Source organism: Caretta caretta, chromosome 7, assembly GCF_965140235.1.
Source record: "Caretta caretta isolate rCarCar2 chromosome 7, rCarCar1.hap1, whole genome shotgun sequence".
Taxonomy (NCBI): domain Eukaryota; kingdom Metazoa; phylum Chordata; order Testudines; family Cheloniidae; genus Caretta; species Caretta caretta.
Window position 1 is genome coordinate 33,664,905 of NC_134212.1, and position 26,706 is coordinate 33,691,610.

At 52.4% G+C, this 26,706-nt stretch overlaps 3 protein-coding genes across 10 annotated transcripts in view; 1 reads left to right on the forward strand and 2 right to left on the reverse strand.

Annotated features, from left to right (window-relative positions):
- SPTBN2 (spectrin beta, non-erythrocytic 2) overlaps nt 1–14,653 on the reverse strand; it is a 61,787-nt gene extending 47,134 nt beyond the window's left edge. For 3 of the 5 annotated variants that reach the window (XM_048856311.2, XM_075130464.1, XM_075130461.1), the window contains exon 1: nt 14,387–14,653. The gene's annotated coding sequence lies outside the window, so the exon portion shown is untranslated. Of the gene's footprint in view, nt 1–10,291; nt 10,455–14,386 lie in introns of those variants that run through there. The other 2 variants (XM_075130460.1, XM_075130462.1) reach the window with 1 other exon arrangement.
- A 2,002-nt stretch (nt 14,654–16,655) lies between these two features.
- LOC125639390 (acylphosphatase-2) lies at nt 16,656–25,223 on the reverse strand. 4 transcript variants are annotated; one of them, XM_048856314.2, is made up of 5 exons: nt 25,060–25,176; nt 23,654–23,747; nt 22,264–22,280; nt 19,413–19,522; nt 16,656–17,256 (listed from the first exon to the last, which is right to left on the reverse strand). In XM_048856314.2, the coding sequence occupies exons 2-5, from the start codon at nt 23,706–23,708 to the stop codon at nt 17,142–17,144; spliced, it is 297 nt and encodes a 98-aa protein (XP_048712271.1). In that variant the 5' UTR covers nt 23,709–23,747; nt 25,060–25,176; the 3' UTR covers nt 16,656–17,141. The 4 variants fall into 4 exon arrangements, with proteins under 4 accessions (XP_048712271.1, XP_074986569.1, XP_048712270.1 ...); XM_048856313.2 differs by lacking the exon at nt 16,656–17,256 and adding an exon at nt 17,263–17,964 and having other exon boundaries at nt 25,060–25,223; XM_075130467.1 differs by lacking the exons at nt 16,656–17,256; nt 22,264–22,280 and adding an exon at nt 17,263–17,964 and having other exon boundaries at nt 23,654–23,832; nt 25,060–25,144.
- TOP6BL (TOP6B like initiator of meiotic double strand breaks) overlaps nt 24,950–26,706 on the forward strand; it is a 57,799-nt gene continuing 56,042 nt past the window's right edge. The window contains exon 1 of the mRNA XM_048857367.2: nt 24,950–25,012. Coding sequence (XP_048713324.2) covers nt 24,950–25,012 — 63 coding nt within the window. The remainder of the gene's footprint in view (nt 25,013–26,706) is intronic.

The following is a 26,706-nucleotide window of genomic DNA, read 5'->3' on the forward strand; positions in this document are numbered from 1 at the left end:
AAACTAGGGAAAAACTGTTTTGCCCATGTTAAAAAAAATCTCAGATCCATTTTGCTGAGAAGCTCTAGGGCAGGGGTAGTCAATACGTAGACCACAGGCCAAATTTGGACAGCCAGATGCTTTTGAATGGACCGTGACATCTTTTTATTTACTTATTATTATCAGTATTGTTATTAGAAAAGGAGTACTTGTGGCACCTTAGAGACTAACCAATTTATTTGAGCATGAGCTTTCGTGAGCTACAGCTCACTTCATCGGATGCATACCGTGGAAACTGCAGAAGACATTATATACACAGAGACCATGAAACAATACCTCCTCCCACCCCACTCTCCTGCTGGTAATAGCTTATCTAAAGTGATCATCAAGTTGGGCCATTTCCAGCACAAATCCAGGTTTTCTCACCCTCCGCCCCCCCCCCCCCCACACACACACACACAAACTCACTCTCCTGCTGGTAATAGCCCATCCAAAGTGACCACTCTCTTTAAAATGTGTATGATAATCAAGGTGGGCCATTTCCAGCACAAATCCAGGTTTTCTCACCCCTCCACCCCCCTCCAAAAACCACACACACAAACTCACTCTCCTGCTGGTAATAGCTTATCCAAAGCGACCACTCTCCCTACAATGTGCATGATAATCAAGGTGGGCCATTTCCAGCATAAATCCAAGTTTAACCAGAACGTGGGGGGGGGGGGTAGAAAAAAACAAGGGGAAATAGGCTACCTTGCATAATGACTTAGCCACTCCCAGTCTCTATTTAAGCCTAAATTAATAGTATCCAATTTGCAAATGAATTCCAATTCAGCAGTTTCTCGCTGGAGTCTGGATTTGAAGTTTTTTTGTTGTACGTTAGCGACCTTCATGTCTGTGATTGCGTGACCAGAGAGATTGAAGTGTTCTCCAACTGGTTTATGAATGTTAGAATTCTTGACATCTGATTTGTGTCCATTTATTCTTTTACGTAGAGACTGTCCAGTTTGACCAGTGTACATGGCAGAGGGGCATTGCTGGCACATGATGGCATATATCACATTGGTGGATGTGCAGGTGAACGAGCCTCTGATAGTGTGGCTGATGTTATTAGGCCCTGTGATGGTGTCCCCTGAATAGATATGTGGGCACAGTTGGCAGCGGGCTTTGTTGCAAGGATAGGTTCCTGGGTTAGTGGTTCTGTTGTGTGGTATGTGGTTGTTGGTGAGTATTTGCTTCAGGTTGGGGGGCTGTCTGTAGGCAAGGACTGGCCTGTCTCCCAAGATTTGTGAGAGTGTTGGGTCATCCTTCAGGATAGGTTGTAGATCCTTAATAATGCGTTGGAGGGGTTTTAGTTGGGGGCTGAAGGTGACGGCTAGTGGCGTTCTGTTATTTTCTTTGTTAGGCCTGTCCTGTAGTAGGTGACTTCTGGGAACTCTTCTGGCTCTATCAATCTGTTTCTTCACTTCCGCAGGTGGATATTGTAGTTGTAAGAATGCTTGATAGAGATCTTGTAGGTGTTTGCCTCTGTCTGAGGGGTTGGAGCAAATGCGGTTGTATCGCAGAGCTTGGCTGTAGACGACTGATCGTGTGGTGTGGTCAGGGTGAAAGCTGGAGGCATGTAGGTAGGAATAGCGGTCAGTAGGTTTCCGGTATAGGGTGGTGTTTATGTGACCATTGTTTATTAGCACTGTAGTGTCCAGGAAGTGGATCTCTTGTGTGGACTGGACCAGGCTGAGGTTGATGGTGGATGGAAATTGTTGAAATCATGGTGGAGTTCCTCAAGGGCTTCTTTTCCATGGGTCCAGATGATGAAGATGTCATCAATATAGCGCAAGTAGAGTAGGGGCGTTAGGGGACGAGAGCTGAGGAAGCATTGTTCTAAGTCAGCCATAAAAATGTTGGCATACTGTGGGGCCATGTGGGTACCCATAGCAGTGCCGCTGATCTGAAGGTATACATTGTCCCCAAATGTAAAATAGTTATGGGTAAGGACAAAGTCACAAAGTTCAGCCATCAGGTTAGCCGTGACATTATCGGGGATAGTGTTCTTGACGGCTTGTAGTTCATCTTTGTGTGGAATGTTGGTGTAGAGGGCTTCTACATCCATAGTGGCCAAGATGGTGTTATCAGGAAGATCACCGATGGATTGTAGTTTCCTCAGGAAGTCAGTGGTGTCTCGAAGGTAGCTGGGAGTGCTGGTAGCGTAGGGCCTGAGGAGGGAGTCTACATAGCCAGACAATCCTGCTGTCAGGGTGCCAATGCCTGAGATGATGGGGCGCCCAGGATTTCCAGGTTTATGGATCTTGGGTAGTAGATAGAATATCCCAGGTCGGGGTTCCAGGGGTGTGTCTGTGCGGATTTGATCTTGTGCTTTTTCAGGAAGTTTCTTGACCAAATGCTGTAGTTGTTTTTGGTTATTGTTTTTGTATTATTTTCTCTGGAGTCTGGACCTTGACCATACCTTGACCAAGAAATTTTGACCTTGCCAAAAAATAATTGATTACCCCTCCTCTAGGGCCTCAATCCATTGGAGCACGGAGTTGAAATTTGGCAGGGGGACCACTCTGGGGTCAGGAAGATGCCTTTTGCTGTTTCCATGAAGATCCACCCAAATCTGGCCTATTTATGAGCCTCAGGGGGAAAAAAATTCAGTTTTCACATCCTAAGTAGAGACTTGTTAAAGTTTGGCAGCTAAATTTTCTAAAGATTCCACTGCGCTGAGCATGCTCCAGACCTTCACATCAGAAGTGAGAGCAGGAAAATGGTCTCTCCTGTGCTCTCAATGCTCCCCCATGCTGGAGAAGAAGGAGAATGCAGCCTCACTAGAGTGCAGAGGGGAGCAGAATAGATGTGGGGAAGAGATGTGGGGGAGACAGGGACAGAGGGAAGATAATGGGGGCAGGAGCCAGGTGGGGGGCATTGGGGTGGGCATCCCCACGATGGGAAAAGAGCAGAAGGGGCTGGCGACAGGAGCTACATACAGGGAGACAGGAGTGGGAGACGACTGGGGGAGTTAGGGAGCAGGATGAAAGGGACAGAATGGTCTGTAACCACTAGCAAACATCACCTATAAAACCTGGAACTGAACCCAGGAATCCTGAGTCTCTGCATTCCTCTGCTGACAGCAAATAGTCGTAAAACCCACTTGAAAAGTATGTACCTTACTCCTTCTAGAGCCTAATCCACAGAGGATAACAGCCTACTACTCCTACCTGTTATGCTGTTAGCTCAAGTGGTAGAGAATTAAAGGTTGCAGCACTGCTGATGACTCAAACTGGGGGATGAGTATGGTTCCTCATGATGACATTTTTTGCCTGTGCAACCTCAGTTCGTCCCCCTGTGCGTATCCATTATGATATAGTCTTTAATTACATGATCACATACTATTTTTTCACAGGACCCCTGCTTTGTCAGTGTACAGAACAGACATGTTCTGGACATGGATCAAGGTAGGGTAGTGAAGAAAGCTATTGTCAGACCCCTGCTTCATTTGTTGTAGAAGCTGGAAGGTGGGCAGTGAATGAGGCAGGGGACTGCAGGAAGAAAAAGGAAGGTCTGGCATGGTTAAGGCAGCTGAATGCTGCCCTATAGAACTGGACTCTGCTACAAAGTTCCTGTGTGATGCTGGGCAAATCACTTACATCAAACTTTTCACAGGTGGGCACTAACTGTGTGGGCCTCATTTTCTGAGCACTCCATTTGAGATCTTGGGTTCTGATTTGCAGAAGTGCTGAGCACTCACAACTGTAACTGAAGTCAAGGGGAGCTGTGCTCTGACCATAAAAAGTGCCATATAATGCTAAATTCCCTGAAACAGAAGGCCCTATGCATCTCATACTGGGCACCCAAAATTAACTGACCCTTTTGACACTTTTGGCCTTAATCTCTGTTTCCCATCTGTAAAATGGGGATAAACCGCCAAGTCATCTCATAGGAAAGTTGCAAAGATAAATTCATTCACATCTGTAAAGCACTAAGATAGTACAATAAGAGCAACACTGAAAAGCCCAGGGGGAAATTACTAATTCTGTATGAAGTGTGGGGTTTGGATAGTGTGCAGTGAATAATGCATGGCGCCACACCTAGTTTATGTTACTGTCCGTCCTGTGCATTGAACAAGGCAGGGGTCCTGTGGAAAAAAACCAACATGTGATCATGTAATTAAAGACCGTATCATAATGCATAAACACAAGGGGTGCAAATTAACGTTGCACTCTGAGGGCCGTATTTTAAAATCTTAACATAGTTCTTTGGATGTAGTGTTCTGGGATATAAAATAATTGTTGCAGTGAGGTAACTCCTAGAGATGACTGGGCTCCGGGCCCCACTATGATCGGTGATGTACAGGCACATGGTCAATGAAAATGCTCTGCTACAAAGAGCTTATGCTCCCCTTGTCACCATAGTATCCAAGTGCCTCACAATCAATGGATCTTAGCTTTATGAGGCAGCGAAGCATCAGTCCTATTTCTGAGGCAATGGACATGACTCATGCAAGGAATCAGTGGCAGTCCTAGGAATAGAATCCAGGTACCCTGCATCCCACTCAAGTGCCCTCCCCACTAAACCACCCTTCCCCACTGCATGTATATTTATTGCTGCCTAATCACACTGCATATGCACAGCCATGCTGTCAAATGCATACATGCATCTACCACCACCTACACAAGCGTAGCTCCAACTCATGATACTGGAGTATCAGCTGACAAGTATGCCCTGACAGAAAGGGAGTGGGGTCTAGTGGTTAGAGGAGAGTGAGGCCTGGAGTTGGGAATGCTGGATTCTCTCTCAGTCCCTTGAAGGAAAGTGGGGTTCAGTGAGTTATATCAGGGAGGGCTGGGAGCGAGGACTCCTGGATTCTATCCTTGGGTCTGAGAGGGAAGTAGGGTCTAGAGCAGGGGTGGCCAACCTACACCTGAGAAGGAGCCAGAATTTACCTATGTACATTGCCAAAGAGCCACAGTAATACCTCAGCAGCCCCACATCAGCTCTCCCATGCCTACCAGCAGCCCTGATGATCAGCACCTCCCCCTCCTTCCCCATGCCTCCTGCAGCATGCAGGAGGCTCTGGGGGGAGGGGGAGGAGTGAGGGCATGGCAGGCTCAGGGAAGGGGGCAGGAAGGAGTGGGGGCCTTGGGCGAAGGGGTAGGGCCTGTGGCAGAGTCAGGGGTTGAGCAGTGAGCACCCTCCCCCGGCACATTGGAAAGCTGGCGTCTGTAGCTCCAGCCCCAGAGTTGGTGCCTAAGCAAGGAGCCAGATATTAACTTCTGAAGAGCCACATGCGGCTCTGGAGCCACAGGTTGGCCACCCCTGGTCTAGAGCTTAGAGAAAGAGGGCCGAAAGCCAGGACTCCTGAGTGCTATTCTCAGCTATTTTACTCACTCACTCGTGCCTCAGTTTCCCTCTAATTTCCACAACAGAAGCTGAGAGGGCATGCAGGGTTAGTGTTTGTAAAGCGATGTGCACAGCTGAGCAGGGGCACAGGATTACATGATATAAAGCCCAGAACACTCCTGGTGCCAAGTGACGGGGGCAGGGGAGGGTTGACCAGTGCAGTGGGAGGCATTAACCCAGCTCTGCAAGTTGCCAAGATGGCCAGCCAGCATGCCCAGGGTAAGACTGGGGTCACAGGGCTGCTGATCCTTTAGATGCAGAAAGACACCAGCAACATGGCACCAAATCCATGTCAAATGGCCACCGCAGCTGACTTGGCAGGAGTCACTGGAACACTGGCAGGAGGCCATTGAAGTCCATGGGCATCCCAGACCAACTCCCATCTAACATCAACAGCTGCTCCCACAGAGACGGCACCCTCTACAAGGTGTATATGGGCCCCAGACAAATGACAGCCATGCAGGAGAGCCAGTGGATGGTGGCAGGTGACTGAGTGATGCCACTTTGCTGCCCAGAAGGGGGGAGGCAACTGCATGGACAGGCTTGTACAATCACAAGCAAGATCACTTCAGCATGAGGGCTGGATTAGTGCAACTGCACACACAAATTCCTACTGACACTAGGGGTTGGTTAGTGCCATTGTGTGTGCACGGATTCCCATTGACACAAGGATTGGGTTAGTGCAGTCACACATGCACAGGTTCCCGCTCACATGAGGGGTGAGTTAGTGCAATCACACAGACATTCTCTCTGCCATGAGTGCTGGGACTAGGGACTGGCTAGTGTGACCGCCAACATGCAAATTACCTCCAGCACAAGGGCAGTGCATGCACAGATTTACATGAGGGCCAGGTGAGAGTGACAGCACAAACAGATTCAGTCTGGCAATTGGGGTGGGTAAAACAGATAGTGAGGTTGAGGTGACTGGGAATTGGGTGACGATTCGGAGTAATGGAGAATTTGGGGCAATTGGGGTAACAGGGATTTTGGGAGGTCAGGTAATTGGGGGATTGGAACAATGTGTTTTTGGAGGATTGGAGCCATGCATATTTGTGGGTGTTTGGGATCAGAGGGGTGAAAGGGATTTAGATTGGTGGTGATGTAGATGTGGGGCGATTGGGATTTGAGGGATGTGGTGATGTGGTTTCAGGATGAGTGTATTTTGGGGGTTGGGGTGACATTAATCTTGGGGTAATAAGGGACTAGGGCAATTTGGAATGCAACAAAGGGGATTTTGAGGACTGGTGATTTGGGATTGGTGGTAATGAGGATTTGGGGCAATTGGGTTCAAGGGTGATGTAGATTTGGGGGATTGGGCTGATGCAGATTTGGGGGTATCCAGAATTGGGGACAATGGGGATTTTGGGGCACAGGCAGCTGACAAGGAAACCTAGCCTGGCTGGCAGGGTGACCCCAATGTCAGGAACCCCTGAGGAGAGGGGGACCTAACTGGGAGAGCTGGGCAATGAGGAGTGGGTTAGAGGGGTGTAAGGCACAGGGGGAGGAGATGAGACAGAGTGAAAGGACTCTGAGGGGGAGTGCGGTTCTGGGCTGCTTCCTCTCTCCATGAGCTGAGAGGGCTGGACCCTGGCCTACCACAAGGCTGTAGAGGGGAAACCAGGGATGGGGCATGAGGTAAAACCCAGCCACCTCCTGTGCCCAGCCTCCTCTGTGGGCCCTGGCCTAGCGAGTGTCTGGGGGGAACCCCTGATGCTGCCCAGCTGGGCCCAGCCTCCCCAATGGGTCCTGGCCTAGCGAGCATCTGGGAGGAACCCCTGGCACTGCCCAGTTGGGCCCAACCTCCCCAGTGGGCCCTGGCCTAGTAAGTGTCTGAGGGGAACCCCTGGTGCTGCCCACCTGGCTTGATCCAGCTTCCCTCACAGGCCCTGGCCTAGCGAGTATCTGGGGGGAATCCCCAGTGCTGCCCAGCTGGACTCAGCCTCCCACACAGGCCCTGGCCTAGCAAGCCTCTGAAGGGAGCCCCCAGCACTGCCCGGCTGGGCCCAGCCTCCCCCACAGGCCTAGCCTAGCGAGCAACCGGCTCTGACCGTACAGGTCCCAGTGCCACATTGCGGCAGCCCCACCCGCCCACACAGAGGACCCATGCCAAAGGCCAGCATCTCACTGCAGATCATCCCCAGATTACACTGCTGATTGGGCATCTTATTCTTAGCTGCACAGCCCCAAGGAGGCTTATGCTCTTAAGGCCGAAGGATAAATAGCCCAACTCCCTGACAGCAGCCAGGCCACCTCCCCGATAACGGCATCCTCCCCCCACAGCCGGCGCCAATGCCAGACTGAGGTAATTATGCCAGCAAGTGTTCCTGCAAAATCCAATCAGCACTGCCATTGCTGGCACTCAGGGACCAGCCTTTCCAGAAACAAATGAGGGGAGACAGGAATTGGGCCTCCTCTGTGCTGGATAAAGAGACCTCAAGGAGGATGTTTGTAGGGGAGGAAGCATGGGCCAGTGGCTAGAGCACTGGCCTGGGAGCCAGGACTTCTAGGTTCCCCAGCTCTGGGAGAGGAGTGGGGCCTCATGGCTTAAAGCCAGGGTAGTTGGAGAAGGTCAGGACTCCTGGGTTCTATTCCAGCCTCTTCCACAGCCCTGCTGTATAGTTTTGTAGTATAAATATAGCAGTGGGCCTGTTATGCCAGGTACTGCACACTCTGTACCTCAGTTTTCCCTCCCATCCTTGGCCTAGTGAGTTTGTATGTTCTTCAAGGCAGGGACTTCCACTGTGTGTCTGCTGTGCCTTGCACACTGCGGGGCTTTGATCTCAGCTGGGGATGCTGGGTACTACTTTAATAGTACCGATGATCCCTCACTCAGACCTGAGATGCAACCACCTCTGGGGTGGTGCACTGCCTCGCCTTGCACTGAGATGCAGCTGTCTGTGAGGTGGGTTCTTTAACCCTGAGACCAATGTCTCTTACCAGCCCCCTCACTCCCACACAATGTCCTCTCTTTGCTCCACTTCCCCCCCCACACACCGTCATCTTTAGCCACCCCTCCCCTGTGACTTTTGAACCCTCTCCCCCAGCAGGCCCAGCCCCTGCTCCCCATGACTTCTGATCTCAAAACCATTGGGGTCCTCTGCTCCCTCATTCCCCAGACAGAGGGCAGGAGGGGAGGGAGTGCAAGTAGAGAGGAGAGGGGTCTAACCAGGCAGCTGCTCCCACTCCCCTGCAGTAGCCCAAGCCTTACCTCACCCCATCATAGGCCCCCTACTGCTATACTGAGGCACTGGTGTCAATACTATCAAAGAAAAGCACCACCTATTCAGCTCCTACACCACTGCATAACATACACACACACCCAGCACTGCATCAAGGCACCGGAGCCAGCACTGACTCCACAGGGCGAGCATTCCTTACTGAGCCCCCACCCTGTCCCCTGCAGTACAGTGCCCTGTAGTGCTGAACTGGAGCACCGGGGTCAGCACTGACTGTGAGAGAAAAGTACCGCCTACTGAACTCCCACTCCCCTCACTGCAAACCACCCCAGTACTGTATTGGCTCTGCTCCCCTGGATCTGTGACCGAAAGACCATGGCTTGCATCCCTACATTCAGGAATAGGTTGGTACCACCCAGCCCAGCACCTCTGGGCTGAATTGGAAGCCTCACTATTTGCCCCATGTTCTGTGTTAACATGCCCAGATCTCCATGGGGAAGTGTGATCACTGCATTAGCACAATGGTACCTGCACATCGCTAATGCCACCATAAAGGCTTTGAACCACTCAGTCCCAGGCAGGCCTGATAATCTGGATTCAGCCCCCAAGATACTCATCCCCACCCCGGGGCTCCCTGCACCATGGAGTTCTTCCCAACACACATTTGAATTGTGCACCCAACTTATGACACCGCCGCCCCAGAAGCTGGGCGGCTTGGACCCCCTGTATCAGAGATTGGAAAACTATTCAGCCCAATCAAGCTATTCTTGACTTTCCCCTGCCAGCCCCCTCTCCACGCTGCAGACAGGGCTAACCAGATTGTTCCCATTGCACCATTTGCATCAGTTCTTTCTGCATAAAACTCAGATCCCACTATTGACCTACTAGCGAGCTCAACCCGGACCCTAAATGCAGCGCAGGGCCCTGCCATGTGGCACTAGCTGGCAGAGCCATCTTGCACGCACACACATGCCAAACATTTCAAAACAGGGGCTTCCAGTTCTGCCCCACAGTGCAGATTTCAGTTCCTGAGTCAGGTGGCCAGACTTCCAAAAGAACTTGTACCCAGCAGCTCCCAGTGTTGGCAATGGCCGCCCAGTGCCGGGGCACAGCACGGCCAAAAACAAGCCCACACGTACAGAGAGAGGCACACACCAAGACAGATAGGCAGGGATAGAGACACAAATTTATGTATGCACACTGTGAAACACCCCAGCAGAGCTGCACACACAGCCAGCTCCACATCCACACACACATACAAACACTCACAGCCAGATATGCATGCAGGCAGAGACACACTCCAACAAATACGGAGACAGGTTCACGCACCCAGATACACAGAGGTGCAAACACAGAGAGCTATTGCCAAACAAAGGCACCCAGAGACACACAAAGAGCCATGCACACACCAGAGGGAATCCAGCTCAATGTGCGCGCACACCCGGCATCTCAGACCGGCTGCTCCCCCTGCCATTCCCCAAGGAGCATGCTGGCCTGCCTCTCCCTCCCCCACAGCCCGGCCTCGCGTCAGGCGCAGAGACCGGCTCTAGCCTACATGCCCCTCACTTCCCAGGTGCCTGCATCCGGGTGCCCCCACATCCCTGCCCCACCTGGGCATCCCCAGCCCGCCTCCCTTCCCCACCCCGAAGCGCCAGGAGCAGCCGGGAACCCCTCTCCTCCTCCTGCTGCCAGGGATGCAGAGACAATAGCAAGCCCCTCCATCTCCCAGGAGCCCGGCTCACCTCCCTCCGGGGGACACCCAGGGCTCCTTCCCCTCGCTCGCGTCCAGATTCCACAGCCAGGGAGGCCCCCAGCACCACGCGGGCAAGCTCGGGGACCGGCGGGGAAGGGCTGGCTGTGGCTGCTGGCTGCGGTGCTGTGAGCGCATGGATCTGCGTGTGTGAGCGCGCGTCACCCGCAATAGGGAGCCGGCAGGAAAAAAAAATCACAATAGCATCCTCTGGCGCCCACCGGGGCTCCCGCAGGACTCTGCCAGCCCTCCCCAGCCAGCCAGCTGGTCCTGCCACGGCGGGGTCGGGGGGTTGGGGGAGAGGACAAAAGGAAGGGGCTTTTCCCAGCTGCACAGTGGGAGGGAGCGGGGAGGAAAGGCTGGACATGGGGCCTAGACAGGGATGGGTAAAAGCCATGTGGTGCTCATCCAGCACCCGGATGCAGCCACCTCTGGGGTGGAGTGTGGGGGGCTGTTTATACAGGAATCCATTGCCTGGCCCTGAGCTGCAGCTGCCCCAGGGGTAGGGAGTGGGGGCTATTTATACAGGGATCCATTGCCCCAGTGCTGAGATGAAGCCACCTCTGGGCTGGGAGCAGGGCCTGTTTATACAGGAATTTTTCACCCCAGCCCTAGATGCAGCTGTTTTTGGGGTGGGGAGAAGGGCTTTTTAACAATATACAGTAGTGTAGTAATGTTATACAGCTGTTTAGGACAAGGGTGAAAGGGGAGGATCCCAGGGACAGTGACACCCTCAGTCCTTGGTATCTGTAATGATCTTAAATAGATCCTTGCTCCAGTCGACGTCCCCAAGCCCCCCCTCCCACATGGTCTCCCACTCCTACCTAAAGGCCACAATCACAGCCAGCTCACTCCTAGCACCATAGTCTATGGTATCGACTCAGAACGCCCCCTCCTGGAGCACACTGCTCTCTGTACACCAGCGGTTCTCAAATTGTGGGTTAGGACCGCAAAGTGGGTTTTAATGGGGTCGCCAGGGCTGGCATTAGACTTAAGGGTCCGAGCCAAAGCCTGAGCCCCACTGCCCAACCCCTACCACCAAGGGCCAAAGCTCGATGGCATCAGCCCTGGCTGTCGGGGCTCAGGTTACAGGCCCCCCACCTAGGGCTGAAGCCCTTGGGCTTTGACTTTGCTCCCCACTCCACCCGGGGAGGCTGGGTTTGGGCAGGCTTACACTTTGGTCCCCTCTCCTGGGGTCATGTAGTAATTTTTGTTGTCAGAAGGGGGTCACAGTGCAATGAAGTCTGAGAACCCCTCTGTGTATTCAATGAGTGTCCTCAGCTGCACACCACAAAAGGGGGCTTAAGGTGGGTGCGAATGGCCCCCTAAGCCTCCCACTCCCCTTGAAGGGAGCATCTGATAATAGGGCTCCTAGCCCTCCACCCCAGTGTATGGATGCGGTTCAGTGCACACTGGCTATTCGCTGCATCCCCACCGCTATGGGACACAGGATAAAAGATCCTTGCAACCAACACACCTGCAGATGTTCGGAATGCAAACCTGTGTTTAATGATAACTTGCACCATATCTTACACGTTAGAAGAGCTTTTCACTATAAAGCCTATTTGAAAGGACTCCTCGCTGTGGGAATTACCCACCCTAGAAGCAGCTGCACCTGAGTGCTGGGTGAGGGTGTATAAACAGCCCCCACACCCCAACCCCCAGGTATCTCAATGCTAGGCATTGGATCCCTGTATAAACAGCATTGCACACTACCCCAGAGGTGCCTACAACTCAGAGACAGGTGAGGGATCTCTGCATAAACATCCCCCTCTGTCCCATCCCAGAGGCAGCCGCATTTTAGCACTGGGTGAAGGATCCCTGTAAAAGCCCTAATTTTGTGAATTACCCAAACCAGCTGTTTAAAAAGAAAAATAATCCCCTGTTGCTTGCAACCATCACATTCCCCCATAAGTCATGAACAGAGCTTGACCCCATAACTTTCTGACTTGAGCATAGACCTTTGCCACCTGAGCTACAGGAGTAATTGCTGCATGAATTAGCCTCTAGAGTAGGGCTTTGCATACACTTTGCCAGTGGGTTACACAACTCCATTAGCACTTTTCCAAACACCAAAGTTGTCCCTCTTTGACTACTCCATTCTAGTTGAAGAGGTACAACCCCTGCTAGTGTGGATATGGTTATGATGAGATAAAGGTGCTTATCCTGGTATAGCTATTCCTGTACAGGAAGGGGAATAAGCTATCCCAGGATAAGACATCTTTATATCAGTATAGCTGCTTCCACACTTGGAGTTGTCCTGGCATAACATATGGGTAAAAAAAAATTCCCTCCCCAACCAAAATAGTTATACCGGGACAAAATCCGTGTGTAGAGTAGCTCTCAGATAGCAGTAGGCTATTAGAACACTGCATGCTAGCCCTGGGTCTGGGAGGGAAGTGGGCAAAGCGTTTAGCAATTGGATAACCATGGCACATATATTTAGCACGTTCGTTCTAAAAGGCAGTGCACCTTTAGCGCAGCAGAGTGGCTCCGACACAGCTCTGAGGTGTTAGAGTGTGGTCTCGACTCCCAGCTCCACCTGAATTGACCTTGTGTAGCCTCTCTTTTAGATTATTTGCAAAATGGAAGTGGGGGGCTAATATCTGAGTAATTAAATAGTGGGGTGGAATGTCGTCTTGGTCAGTAGTAAGGTCTGGGAAGTGCCTGGAAATATAAAAAGCAAAAAGCAAAGGGGAGATGTGAAGGCAGGAGCTTCTGGTTCCAAGCTCAGTGCACATTCCCCTTGACTACAGGATATGCAGTGGTGCCATCTGCTGTCTCTCAAAAACGTTGGGTAGCCTGATTGCATGGACTGAGTATATATTAGAGCAGCTCTGAGGCTGCTCTCATTTACACCCCCGGAAAAGACCTCATAAGCCCCCTTAAACCCTTCTCCTGTATCTGTGTGCTGAGAGCAGGACTGAAGAGGACAACCCAGCTCTGGGGAGACCCTCCCTCATAGACCCTGCACTCAATTCTGATCCCCTGCCTTTGAGAAAGAAGGTTAGAGTGGGGCCTGGGGGTGGAAACCAGGACTCCTGGGTTCTTTCTTGGGCCAGAACCATCACACTGTCAGCAACCTGTTCAACTAATATTGTCCATAACTGGGAACGGGTGACGGGGGATGGATCACTTGATGATTACCTGTTCTGTTCATTCCCTCTGACGCACCTGGCATTGGCCATGGTCGGAAGACAGGACACTGGGCTACACGGACCTTTGGTCTGACCCAGTATGGCCATTCTTATGTTCCCCGTCCGTATTCCATGGCCCGCCTCTCATTTGCACCCCATAGTAATCCCCTACCCCCTAGGGTGAGTGCTCTTAGAGCCTGCAGTAGGTTACCTGACCTCACTCTTGCCAGTGTTCATTATGGGATACATCAGCATCTCCCTGCTGACTAGCAATGGAGCAGCCTGATAGCGCAGCATAACCCAACAACATCATAACGTAACACGACTGGATGGCTCTGCTTAGGAGAAGCCCGGGGCTGGAATAGCAGGGGGCTGTGGGCTGGGACTGGGGGGCTCAGCAGAGCCATGTGTGTTTGTGGGAGCCCAGGGCTGGGATTTCACCAGGGTGACTGGTCAGGACTGAGGGGCACTGGCAGAGGTGCAGGGGAGCCCAGGGCTTGGGTAAGAGGGGGTTGCAGGTCAGGATTGAATGGCACTGGCAGAGCTGTGTGCAGAAAGCCCATGTAGTGAGCAACTGGAGCCAATAGTATGAGCCCCCTCATCCGCCCTGTTTTCCTGGCACCCTGGGAGCAGTGAGGCAGGGAGCTCTGACCCTGCCAGCTGCAGGCAGACACCCTGGCCCCCATCCTTCCCCAGATATATCAGGTGGGTCCACTATGGTATCAAAGGCCCCTCAGCCCCTCGCAGGACCTGCCTTCAGATCCAGAGACCATCCCCTGGAGATACCCCACTGCACCCATCCACTCCTTCCCAGCCCCACTTGGGCATCCCCAGCCCAGCTCCCACCCTCCCCCGCACCATGGGTAGCTGGGATCCCCCCTCCCCTCCTGCTGCCAGGGATGCAAAGACAATAACGAGCCCCTCCATCCCCCAGGGCCCGACTCACATACCTGGGGGGTGGCATCCAGGTCTCCTTCCTCCCCGCTGTGGGCAGACCTCACTGTGCAGGCAGCGTCTGGCTACTTGGAAGCTAGGGGGCTGCCAGTGGGGGGCTCCTTGTGAGTCTTAAGGCTGATCCGATGAGGTCCGAATCACCTGTCCCATCCCCCGTCCCTGATGGGGGTGCAAGCATCACATGTTGCGCTTGGGTGAAACCCGGCGTCCAAGGGCTCAGCCCGAACGAGCAGTCCTGGGCGGCAGAATGGTCCGGCCAGGAATGGCTGGAAAAGCGCCCGCCTCCCAGCCACGAGGCACAGCCATTGGGCGCCTTCCCCACATCAGTCACACACAGGGAAATGGGACTGGGAAACGATTGAGGGGGGGTTGATTGGGGGCTGGGCTGCCCTATCTCACCCAGGGGATCAGAGCACAGAATGGGGAACCCCCTCCTCATATCTAGGAAATGGGCCCGATCCTGCTCTCATTAACCGTGGTGTAAATCCAGAGTTGCCCAAACAGATGAGGACAGGATCCTGAGGTGGAGATTAATCCAGAGTGAGTCCTGATCGGGTTTGCACAAGCGCCATGGCACAGTCAGGCCTCATCAGTTGGGTGTGAGGGGTCTGACCTGCCAGGGGCTGAGTGTGGGGCACCTCCCCAGGAACAGTGCTCACATCCCAAGTGCTAGGAGCAGGGTTTGGCCAAAGAGATCCAGTTTGCATCCTTGCAATCCAGCTCCCTGGTGCTTAAGGGCATAAGAGCGAGTGCAGTGCAGCAGGCTGGGACCCAGAGCTCATGGGTTTTCTTCCCACATCTGTCACTCACCTTGGTCAAGTCTCCACTCTCTTCCCCCCTCTGTGCCTGTTTCCCCTCCTACCCTTTTTGGTTTCAACTGTGAGCTCTTCGGGGCAGGGAATGTCTCTCACTGTGTGTCTTTGCAGCACCCGGCATGGCAGGGTCCTGACCTCAGTCAGGGTCTGTGCAACACCCCACACAATGGAGGCCCCAATCTCAGTTGACATTTGTGCAGTGCCTGGCACCATGGTGGCCCTGATCTCTCTTGGGATCTGTGCAGCACCTCGCACAGTGGGGGCTCCTTATCTGATATGGCACTACCATATTACACATAACAATAGGATTGTGTCATCACAGGCTCCAAACCAGTGAAGCCAGAGCTCTTGGGGAGGAAGGACTTTACCTAGGCTGTGGAATGCCTTTTGTGTTAAAAGCCCATTTAACTCAAAAACCAGCAAACACTTGGCAGAAAAGTGTTCTCCATTAATCACTTAGGCTCAAGTTTTCCAAAGTGACTCATTTTGGTACCCAACTAGCCTTGACTTAAAAGGGCCTTGATTTTTACTTCACTCCTGAGCAACAGGCCCCTTTGAGGTGTCTCAAATTGGGCATTCCAAAGACTAAGGCCCCCCAAATGTCCAGTCACTTAGATCCAAGCCCAGAAGGGACCATTAAATCATCTAGTCTGCTCTCCTGTATAGCACAAGCAGGAAAATATCCTCCAGACACCCCTGCATTGAGCCCAGTCACTTGTGTTTGACTGAAGCATTTTCCAGAAAGGCAGCCAGCGTGGACTGGAGATGGAGACTCCACCCCTGCCCTTGGGAGTTTGTTCCAGTGGTTAATCACTCTCCCTAGCAAACATGTGTGCCTTTTTTCTCATTGGAATGCGTCTGGCAGCAGCTTGCAGCCACCGGCTCTTGTTCAGTCTTTCTTTCCCCACAAGGTTAAAGAACCCCTACCTCGTACCTGGCACCTTCTCCACATGAAGGCCCCCAGGCACCATCATCAAGTCACATCTCAACCTTTTTTTTTGATAAACTACACAGATTGAGTTCCTTATGTCTCTCACTGTCGGGCATTTTCTCCAACCCTTGAATCATTGTTGGGGCTCTTCTCTGCACCCTCTTCAATTTTTCACCTTCCTTTTAAAAATGTGACCACCAGAACTGGATGCAGTATTCCAGGCTCAGTCTCACCCCTGGGCAATCCCAGCCCGTCTCTACTCTGCTACTGAGCCCATCACTGTGGGATGGGAGTGGTTAGTACAGACCCCTTCCCCTTCCTTCAAAGGCTCAGGGACAGCCCAAGCCACATTGCTGAATCGCCGCCAGCCCAGAGAAAGGGGAAATGAGGCATGATGCTGCTATTTCTAGATTAAAAACCCAAGGGGAGAACACCATTCCCCTTGGTTTTGTATTTTAAAATCCACCCAGGCAGACCCCACCCACCCAGGAACCAAACATAAGGGCACAGGCATCAATCTTCTCGCTTTCTCAGGTCATCTTTACTGAGCCCCTCTGCAGAAATACAGTGTGCAGGTGGGAGGGGTATGTTGGCAGCATAGGCAGCATCTTCTTCACAGTGGGGGTGGATTAAATAGTGGGGGGCCAGTGCAGCCATTTGTATTAGTGCAAAGCAGGTGTGGGGTGGGGCTCAGGTCCCGGGGTGGGACCTTATCCACAGAGCCAGGCATCAGGTGTAGGGGTTTCAGGTGTTCTGGGGGCAGGGCCCCTGCTGGGGAATGGGAGTTTAGTGAGAGGCTGGCAAAGGAAATCACAGGTCCACGTGCCGAGAGCTAGGCCCACACCCTGACGTCCGGGAGCAGCAGGGGAAGACATGCTCAATGGCCAGGCTGGGATGCAGGGGTCCTTGCATTCCACCCTGGAGCTGCAGCCAGCCAGCAGAGGTCACAGTCATCTGGTCCCCCAAGGAAGGGGTAAGGAGTTGCTGTGGTCCTGGCCCCACCTCCTAGTACTTGGTGGTGAAGTTCGAGAATTCCAGAGTGGAGATCTCCCTCTCATTGGAGAAGACAGCCCGGTCAATGCGGGACATGGGGCTCCCTACGTTGCGCAGCCAGTTCTTCCTGTGCGGGTAGGGGGTAGAGCATCCATAAAGAGAGCTCGGGCTCCCAGCCCCATTGCTTTAACCACTAGACCCCACTTCATTCCCAGAGCCAGAGATAGAACCCCAGAGTCCTGGGTTGCAGCCTCCCCCATGCCCAATACATTCCACTCCCAGAACCAGGAATAGAACTTAAGAGTCCCAGCCCTTCTGCTCTAATCACTAGACACCACTCCTTTCCCAAAGCTAGGGACAGAACCCAGGAGTCCTGGCTCGCTGTTTACACAGCTGGCATTTACCCAGCTATGATCCCACACAAACAGGTTCAGCCTGTAAAGTCCATGTGGAACCTGTTTCCTCTTTTATCTCCTTCCAGGACCTGAAGCAAAGATGGGGGAGACTGGTTGCTATAGAACCTGCCTTTCCCCCATTATCTCGTTCATGAAAAGGGATGGGGGAATGAAGCAGACTGGCTGTTATAGAAGCAGCCCCAATTTGTTCAAGCCCTGAAGGTGGTGGAAATGGGGGGAGACTGGTTTCTATGGAAACTGTTCCACTTCTCTCTCTGTCTCCAAATGTTGAAGGTGATGGAAGGGGGACTTGTTGCTATGGAAACTGTCTCCGGTTGTCATCTCTGAAGGTGACGGAGCCGTTGCTACGGAAGTTGCCCCGCCTGCCCTTCCCGGTTGCCACGGGTGATGGGGGATGGGCAGGCAGGTTTCTATGGCCCCTGAAGAGAGAAATTAATCAGACAAATTCTCTGTCCCTTCCTGAGGGGACGCTAATTGGGGCCGAGCCAAGGCCCAGATTTTCCAGCCACTGATTGGCTAGGGCAGCAGCACCAGGGGAACTGCCCTAGTTAGAGGCAGGAGGGTTTCAAATGGGGAATGTGACAGTCTATGATCCTGCAGCTTGGACCTAGGGATTAACCCCTTCCCTCCTGCAGGGGAGGGGATCGGACTTGCCCCCCCCACACCACCCCTGCAGTCTGGCCGACACCTTGGGCCTGCATATCACTGGAGGCGCCAGAGAGAACATAGGTCTTTGGAAGCGGCTTTGCTCCTTCACAAAGGGATGTTTCCCATCTTGGAGATCTCAGGAATGTCAGGTCAGCTCTCAGGATCAGGCACTTTCACAGCTCTTCTTAGAGAGGCAGTGTTGCCCAGTGGACGGGGTGCTGGGACTTAGGATTCCATTCCCAGTGCTGCCCCTGACCTTGGACAAGCCCCTTCCCCTCTCTGTGCCTGTTTCCACTGCCACCATTTGTCTGTTTAAACTGAAGTGTGTGTGTGGGAGGGTGCGCATGAACTGTCTATGCAGCACCCTGCACAATGGGGCCCCAATCTCAGTCAGGGGGTCTGTCCGGCACCTAGTATAACGGGACCCCGATCTCAGTCTGCAATGCCTGGTACAAAGGTCTGTGTGGCTCCCAGTACAACAGGTATCCGATCTCAGTCAGGGGCCTGTGCGATGCCCAGTACAACGGGGCTCTGGTCTCAGTTAGGGGGGGGTCTGTGCAGCGCCCACAACAAACAGGGACCTGATGTCAGTCAGGGGATCTGTGTAATGCCCAGTACAATGGTCTGTGTGGCTCCCAGTACAACGGGGACCTGATCTCAGGCAGGAGGTCATGTGCTGCAACCAGCACAACAGAAAGGATCCTCAGTCGGGAGGGTTTGTGCAATTCCTGGCATGAGGAGGTCCTCCTCTCAGTCGGGGGGGTCTGGGCAGCACCTGGTGTGATGGGGGACCTGATCTCAGCTGGATGCGGGTGTGCCGCACCTAGCACAATGGGGAACCCGATCTACAGGGAGAAGCTGACTGGTGGGTGGGTGGAAAAGTCTGGAAGTTCTTCGAGTGGGGCAGGTGCTCAGCTATGCTACAAAGGGCCTTCAACACTTGCAGCTTGTGTTTGATGTACACGGGTGAAGGAAGAGCTGGGGATACACAAAGAGGAGTCTTTTCCGTATCTCTCCACATCCTGGGATCCTTTATCTCCTCTTTACGCTGGAGTGATATCAGCAGCTCCCTCCCGCACCACTAGGGGGAAAAAGCAGCTCCCCAACCCCAACCCTGGCAGCTATTCACCTCCCCCTGCTCTGATACCCGGAAGGGTGAGCAGCACCCATGTTTAACACTGAGCCAACTGGTGAGCTAGGAAGCCTAGCTGATACTCACATGATCTCAATCTTCTCCTTGGGCCCTTGCACCTGCCCAGTCACAGTCCCACGGGAGGTGTTCTTCACCCAGCCTACCACCCCCAGCTTCTTGCCCTGGTCTTCTGTGTACTGGAGAGGAAGAGACAGGATTATCAAGGCCTTGCATGAGCCAACAGAACGGGCATTTGCCTCAGTCCCCAGCATACAGCCTCTCCTGCCCTGTGCACTGATCTCTGAATGGCACAGCCCAGGCTGTGCACCACCCAGCATGTAGCTCTCTACATATCCATGTGGAAGTGCAACTCTGAGGGGAAGGATTCTAGCTCCATCAGGTCTACATGGGGAGCTTCCACCCCAGAGAGGGTGGGACAAACTTGGTTTTCTCCCTGCCTCTTGCAAGGCTTCCAGCTTTTCATATGCCTTTGCAGATGGGTAACCACATTCCTGTCTCGGCTTGGGTATCAGCTGCCAGCCAGGGGCACCAGCAGGAGGAGGAACAGTCAGCATTAGACAGGGCGCTCCCTACAGGCTAATGACTTCACAAGCGCTTGTCCTGGGTGGTGGCCTGAAGCCTCATTGCAATTATCCATCTACTGCCTCTATTCAATCCCTATAGACAGAGAAACCAGCATCCTATGAGCTGAGCTAGACAGGTGGAGGGGTGTGTATGGGGATAGATAGATCACTAAATAGACAGAGGGATGTTTATGGAGGGTGGGGGGGGTGGATGGATGGACGGCTAGAGACAGACAGCATCTAAGATTACTAGAATCTAGGCGAATAGCTGGATGCAGTAGATAGAGCCAAATATTAGGAGAAAGGTAGCTAAAGCAGGCCAGGAGGATCGAGAGAGCACAGCGTCTGAGATCTATGATGATAGCTGGATCACAGAGGCACTAGCTATGCCAGAGTTCAATCAAACCAAGCTCTCATGGTAAGAGCCGACGTTTCAAAGTGCTCTAAAATTTACGCACACACTAAGTCTGGAAAATTGCTATGCCCCACCAGGGTCACCCCCGAAAACTGAGCTCATCCAATCAGCTTGGACCAACCAGCTTAGGCTCAGCAGTCAGTCCAAGGTCCTGGAAGCAACATTAACATTATGAGAGAGTCTTTTGGGCAATATAAATTGGCATCCAGGATGGATGCACACCAGAGAAAGGATCTGCAGGTACATCATCGAGATGCATTGGGCCATTCCTCCCTTTTAAAGCTATTGTCCCAGGCTCTCTGCAGAATCTAGCAGACACTGCTGCGTGAGTTACACTCAGGGAAATTCCCCCTCTCAGAGCTGTTGTCTCAGATTCAGGCAGATTCTCCTGCAGTTGCTTCACTTGGGGCATGTTTTGAAGCTTGTCTTTCCAACAGTAGCATCAGAAACTTTCTTTTTTTTCTTTAAATGGCCCTGAGATTCCACTGCAATCAGATGGCTCCAGTATCTGGGGCCCAAGGCACAGCCCTCTAGCACTTATGCCTACATCTGGCCCTGATTCTACATAGTGATGCCATCCAGTCACGTTGCAGGATCCCAAGTTTCAGGGCAAGAATCAGGCCGGCTCGTTGTATTCATGGCTCTGATCAGCCCTGCTTCAAAAAGGAAGAGGCTTGGGCTTACAGGCAGTATGGATTTGGCTCCATCCACCTGATCCACACTTCAGTTATACCTACTGGCCTTTTCTCTAGTAAATATTGGAAAGAGATTAGAGATTTGGTTCAGGTGTGTACACAGATTAGAATAATTCCCTTTCCCCAAATTTGCACCACCACCACACGTGGGGGATTTTTAAATGGTAAATGGCTCAAAAACTTCCCTTCCTTAACCTGGAATCTCATCCAAAACACTATTTATTATCATTAATATTTTGAAAAAGAGATGGAAGGTGATGGATTGAAACAGACTCTTCACTGTTTGGTAGAGGTGCAGCAAATGACTGCATAGGAGTGGATCATAACAGGGGACCCATGTTGCCCAGTATCCCATCTCCCACAGCAGCCCAGTCCCTGCAGCTCTGAGGAAACTGCAAGACCTCTGTTCCCAGGGGAAATTCCTTCCTAACCCCAATAGTTATAAATTGGCTCATGCCCTGAAGCATGTGGGTTTAGATCCCTCTCAGACTCTTGTCTCTTAGTTAGTATTTACTATATTAACTCTGTACATTCTCATTACACATAGAAATGGCCAGTTCTTTTGTGAACCCTGCTCAGCTCTAGACCTCAATAAGATCAAGTAGCAATGAGTTCCACAGTCTAACCATGCACTGGGTGAAAAAGCTTTTCCAAGGGAGGTCTGCACCAGCAAACTCAGTGCCCAGGAGGGAAGCAGGGTGGCTGGGGCAGGGAGGTCCAGCACTTGTATTCACTGCATCAAGCTCCTGAGAACCCACACTAGGGCCTTTCAAAACTTCTTGTAGCGTGGGTTGCTGGCCATAGAGGTGCGCATGCTGATCAGTGAGGGAGTTCTCCTCTCCCTGCACATGTTGCTCTATCACCAGAGACTTTTCTCCTCTAAACTGCTCCTTGCATCCGCAAGCCCAAGACTTCATCTGGTCCCCTTCTGCCTTGGACCGTCCTCTCCAGCAAGCAGCTCCTGATTTTGGCTACCGTTTTCAACATTACTGCTGGCCTGGGGACCCTGACAGCAGCTCCTGTTTGGTAGCATAGGCCCTTAGTGCATCCAACTAAGGCTTCTCCTCCCTGCCCGCAGCTGCTTCACACTGGCTTGGGAAGGAGAGTCTGGACTAGGGGCAGTTGGGAATCAGGAGACAGTGTCATGCGACCCAGCATGCTGTCCCCTCCAATGGGCTGTGCTCTAAAAGCTGGCTCCCGCCTCGCCCGCTCACACACCCTTCTCCCCACACACACACCCTTACCTTTCTAAAGAAGACACCTGGCGGGAAGAAAGAAAAGATGAGTCAGTTGCAAATAGACAGCAAATGCTGGGCATTAAATGCCAGCTCTGCTTCTTAATGATGTGGGAACCGCCAGCCTGGACCAGGCCAGGAGCCATCTATCCTGGGATCCTGGCACTGTCCAGCACCAGCTGCTCAGAGGAAAGTGCAGAAAACCCTGCCGTGCTGAAATAACCTGCCTCCTGGAGAAGTCCCTGCCTGACCCTTCATTAGCTCATGCCCTAGAGTATGATGGTGTCTGTCCTTGCCACAGCCTTGTTTGGTTTGTAAGATTTACTGCTCTAACTCTGGATAGTCCTGTTATCCACAGGAACATCCTATCCTTGTTTGGCTCCTGCTCAGTGCTTCAGCTCCTGTGGCAATGAGTTCCAAAGGCACCCAATGAGCCCACAACTCCACAGCATGTGAAATTTACTTCAGCATCTGAGGTATGAATGCAAATGAAACACTAGGCCCTGGCATCATCTAATTTACACCAAGGATCAGTCCTTCTATCTGGGTGTAAAGAAAACTCCATCAATTCTGAGGCCAGAATTGACCACTGTGATAATTCAGTCGGACCGCCTACAGCATCCAGGTCCCAAAACCTCACCCAGCGTTTCCTGCATAAGGCTAAGACATGAATGGACCTCACAACATCCAATGTATCGGTGAAGCACAGTGAGTTACCAGCAGCTGCCCACCAAATCAGTGGCAGAGCTAGGAAGAGAACTCTAGAATCTGGACTACCAATCCTGTGATTCAGTCATGACACTTTGCTTCCTCCCAGAGCAAAGAATAGAACCCAGGAGTTCTGACTCCAATCTCCCCTGCTCTAACCACTAGACCCTGCTCCTTTCCCAAGAGCTGGGTCTAGAACCAAGAAATCCTGACTCTTAGCCCCCAAACTCTTGCTTCAACCCACTAGACCCCACTCCTTCCTGCCTGAAAGAGCTCTACTGAGGGGTTTTACAATGTGCAATGGATGAAATCTCTGTTTTCTTCTACCGAGGGGCCCCAATCTCAAAATAGTAACCCAGGTGGGGTCTGCCCAGAGCTGGACAGAGGGAGACAACCTCACTCCCATGCTGAGAAATATCTCTGCACACACCGCTCAAGATGACAGTGGCATGTCTGGAATTGCTCCCTGTTCCCTATCCCTGGGATACTGGCTTTAATCAGATCATTTGGGGCTCACTGAAATCCTCCCAGCCATGCTGCATGGTAGCAGCTGTCCTGCTGCTAGTGAGATTTACTCTCCTTTCATGGGCTATTTGCAGCATTCGTGGCTAGAGCCAGCAGGGGAATGATCCTCTCCATTTGCAACAAAATCAATGCAGCAGGGCAACAGTGCAAAATGCAGCACACTTACCTTGCACGTCCCCATGGACCTCATAATCCAGGGCCCAGAGTCCTGAGGAAGCCATGGCACGGCATGGGCTAGTGTGGTGGGCTGCAGATGGAAGCTGGTGGGAGTGAACAAGGGTTTGCAGCACAGCATGTTATATGATCTGCTGCCGGCAGCTCCGTCTGCCTGTTTCTAAATTGGGCCTTTTGGATGGAGGCAGCATGGTGAGGAAGGAGCAGGCCAAGTCACTCATGCCACCCCCACCCTTACCCCTGCACCCAGCCCTCTCCCACTGCACTCACAAGCCCCACAGCAAACGTCTCCTCCTTCAGGCTCAGCCCCCTCTGTGTGGTTTCCCAGCTCCCTTACTTCCATACTATGGGAATTTCCCCCCCCCCAACTCCCAGTTACCTCCCACTCACCCCAGTGCTAACCTTCTTTCCCAAATACCCAACACCTGTATTGGGATAGGGCACTGGACTGACATGCAGGAGCCCTGGGTTGGCCACTGATCTGCTGGGTGATTTTAGACAAGTCACTTTCCCTCCCTGTGCTTCAATTTCACCATCAGCTAATGATACTGCCTCCTTTATAAAAAGAAAAGGAGGACTTGTGGCACCTTACAGACTAACAGATTTATTTGAGCATAAGCTTTCGTGAGCTACAGCTCACTTCATCAGATGCATTCAGTGAATGAAGTGAGCTGTAGCTCACGAAAGCTTACACTCAAATAAATTTGTTAGTCTCTAAGGTGCCACAAGTACTCCTTTTCTTTTTGAGAATACAGACTAACAGGGCTGCTACTCTGAAACCTGCCTCCTTTATAAAACACTATATAAGAGCTTGGTATCCCTCATGCTCAGTGCAGGGGTAATCCCCTCCTGTAACACCCACTCCTATCTCAGCAGCAACCTCCCACCCCTGTGCCAACCCCCTCCCAGCTACTTCAGACCTGCCCCCCCCGATCTCTATTGCCCTTGGAGAGCCGGGAGGGTTGGGCCAATTTTGGGGGGGAGGGAAGGATTGTGTGTGTCCAGCTGGGGGTAGAGCTAGGCGTTAGGGTCTGGAGTGGAATAAACTGGGGGGTTGGTCCTGGAGACGGTGAAGTATGGGGACAAGACTGGGGGGGTGGCTGGGGTAGAGCTGAGGGCTGGGGGTTCAGTGACGGGCTGGGATGTGGGGGATTCAGCGCGGGAGCTGGAGCTGGGTGGGATGGGGGGAGCAGGCTCTGGATGGGGCCAGCAGGCTCTGGATGGGGCCAGGCGATCAGTCCTGGATGGTTGGATCTGGGGTCTAGGGCTGGCTGCGAGGGGTCTGGCTATGGCGCTGCGCTGTGAGGTTTTCGGGGGGGCTGGCTGTGAGGGGTCACGTCTGGGGGTGGAGGTGGGACCGGGGAGCTGTCTCTGGATGGGGCGGGGGGCGGTTCAGACCTGGGTGGCTGGATCGGAAGGCGGCGGAGGGGGCTGCGAGGGAGTTGGAAGCACAGGACGGTCGGCGCGCGCTCCCGCGGCTCCCTCGGGCGGGAATGAGCGTTCCCAGGGCGAGGCGGCGTAATGGAGGGAGCGGCTACGCGCACGGTGCGGGGGGGCGGAGGGTGATGGGAGGCTAAGTTGAGGGGTCAGGGTGGGGGGTGCTGTGGGGTCCGCTGGGGGAATGAGGGGATGAGTTAGGTTGCTGGGTGCAGATGGGGTTGCTGGGACCAACGGGGGCACTAGAGGATCAGGGATGTCATTATGGAGGGTGGGGTGTGAGGAGGGTGCCGGGGGTGGAGGCATTTCTCCCACTGCCTTTGAGGGCAGGTCCCTAGTATAGGCCTCCCTCTCTGCGTGTGTTGGGGAGGGGGCATCTTCTCTGGTATTAGGATCTAGAAAGGTCTTCCATTCCTCTCCACCACTGTACCCCCCAGCACACGCATCTCTATTGCCCCTGGGAGCAGTTACCCTCACACTCACACATCACACCCACCCCCCCGCCCCCCAGACCCCTGTTACCAGCCTCACTGCCCTAGCCACCTAAATACATCCCCCCTCCCACACCCGCCGATCTGTGCCGTGCTTTACTGCACCATTATCCTCTGGCTCACTGGCCTTGATGGTGACCATGACATGGCTCACTGACCCTTCCAGTCTCCTTCGACCTGGGCAGGCTGGACATTATACACTCACTGGCTGCTTTTTCGTTTTGTTTTGTTGGGGATTTTTTTTGTTTGTTTTTTTAACATACAACTTTTCTAAGTGTTTTAAAATCCACATGCTTATTTGAATTGTCTTGAAATTTGTCGTGCTTCATAAGTGCCTGGGATTTGGGTAGTGGTCTCAATTTGGGGTCATGTGAATACGGGGTTTCTGACATAAATTCCCTCCGTAAAAATCATGTCATATCAAAAACCTCTGATTCTTATAATGTTTTTTCCACATCCCTGAGGCTCAAACTATGGTTCTGATCTTGCCCACTTGGCACTGATCTCAGTTAGTGCATGGCACCCACTTCCTTCTGGGGAAGCAATATTTCAAAAGTAATTGAGGGTAAAGTTGGTAACTCCAACACGGGTTGATCCTGCTACCTATCACCCTTGTGAGCTCTTTCCATCTAAAATCAGTAAGTCCCTAGTGGACTTTGTGGCTCATTCCACAGAAGTGATCCCTAAATAGATATGATCTGTGTATAGACCAGACTAGAGTGTGACTTTAGGATCCTAGTGAGAAGAGCAGCAACAAACAAGGAGATTTCAGGACTGCAATGCTTACAGATTTGATCATGTTGACAGAACCCTGTTGTGCTCTCAGGGATCAGACAGTGATGTGACTTTTGATGGAAAAAGTATGCTTTCTTCCCAACTTCAGCCCAGCTAGAGAGAACTAGAAGTGCTTTTGGAATGAAAAATCATTTATAGACCTTGGAGTATTTAGTTGGGCCTGCAGGGGAAATAGACTGGAACCAGAGAGCTGCAACAAAGCTGTGTGAGATGAGAATACAGGCTGAGATTTTCAACAGGGTCTAGTGATTTTTGGGGTGCCCAATTTGAGACAGATTAAACGGGTTTTCAGAGGACAGTGGCCAGTCCAAGAGGGGAAATG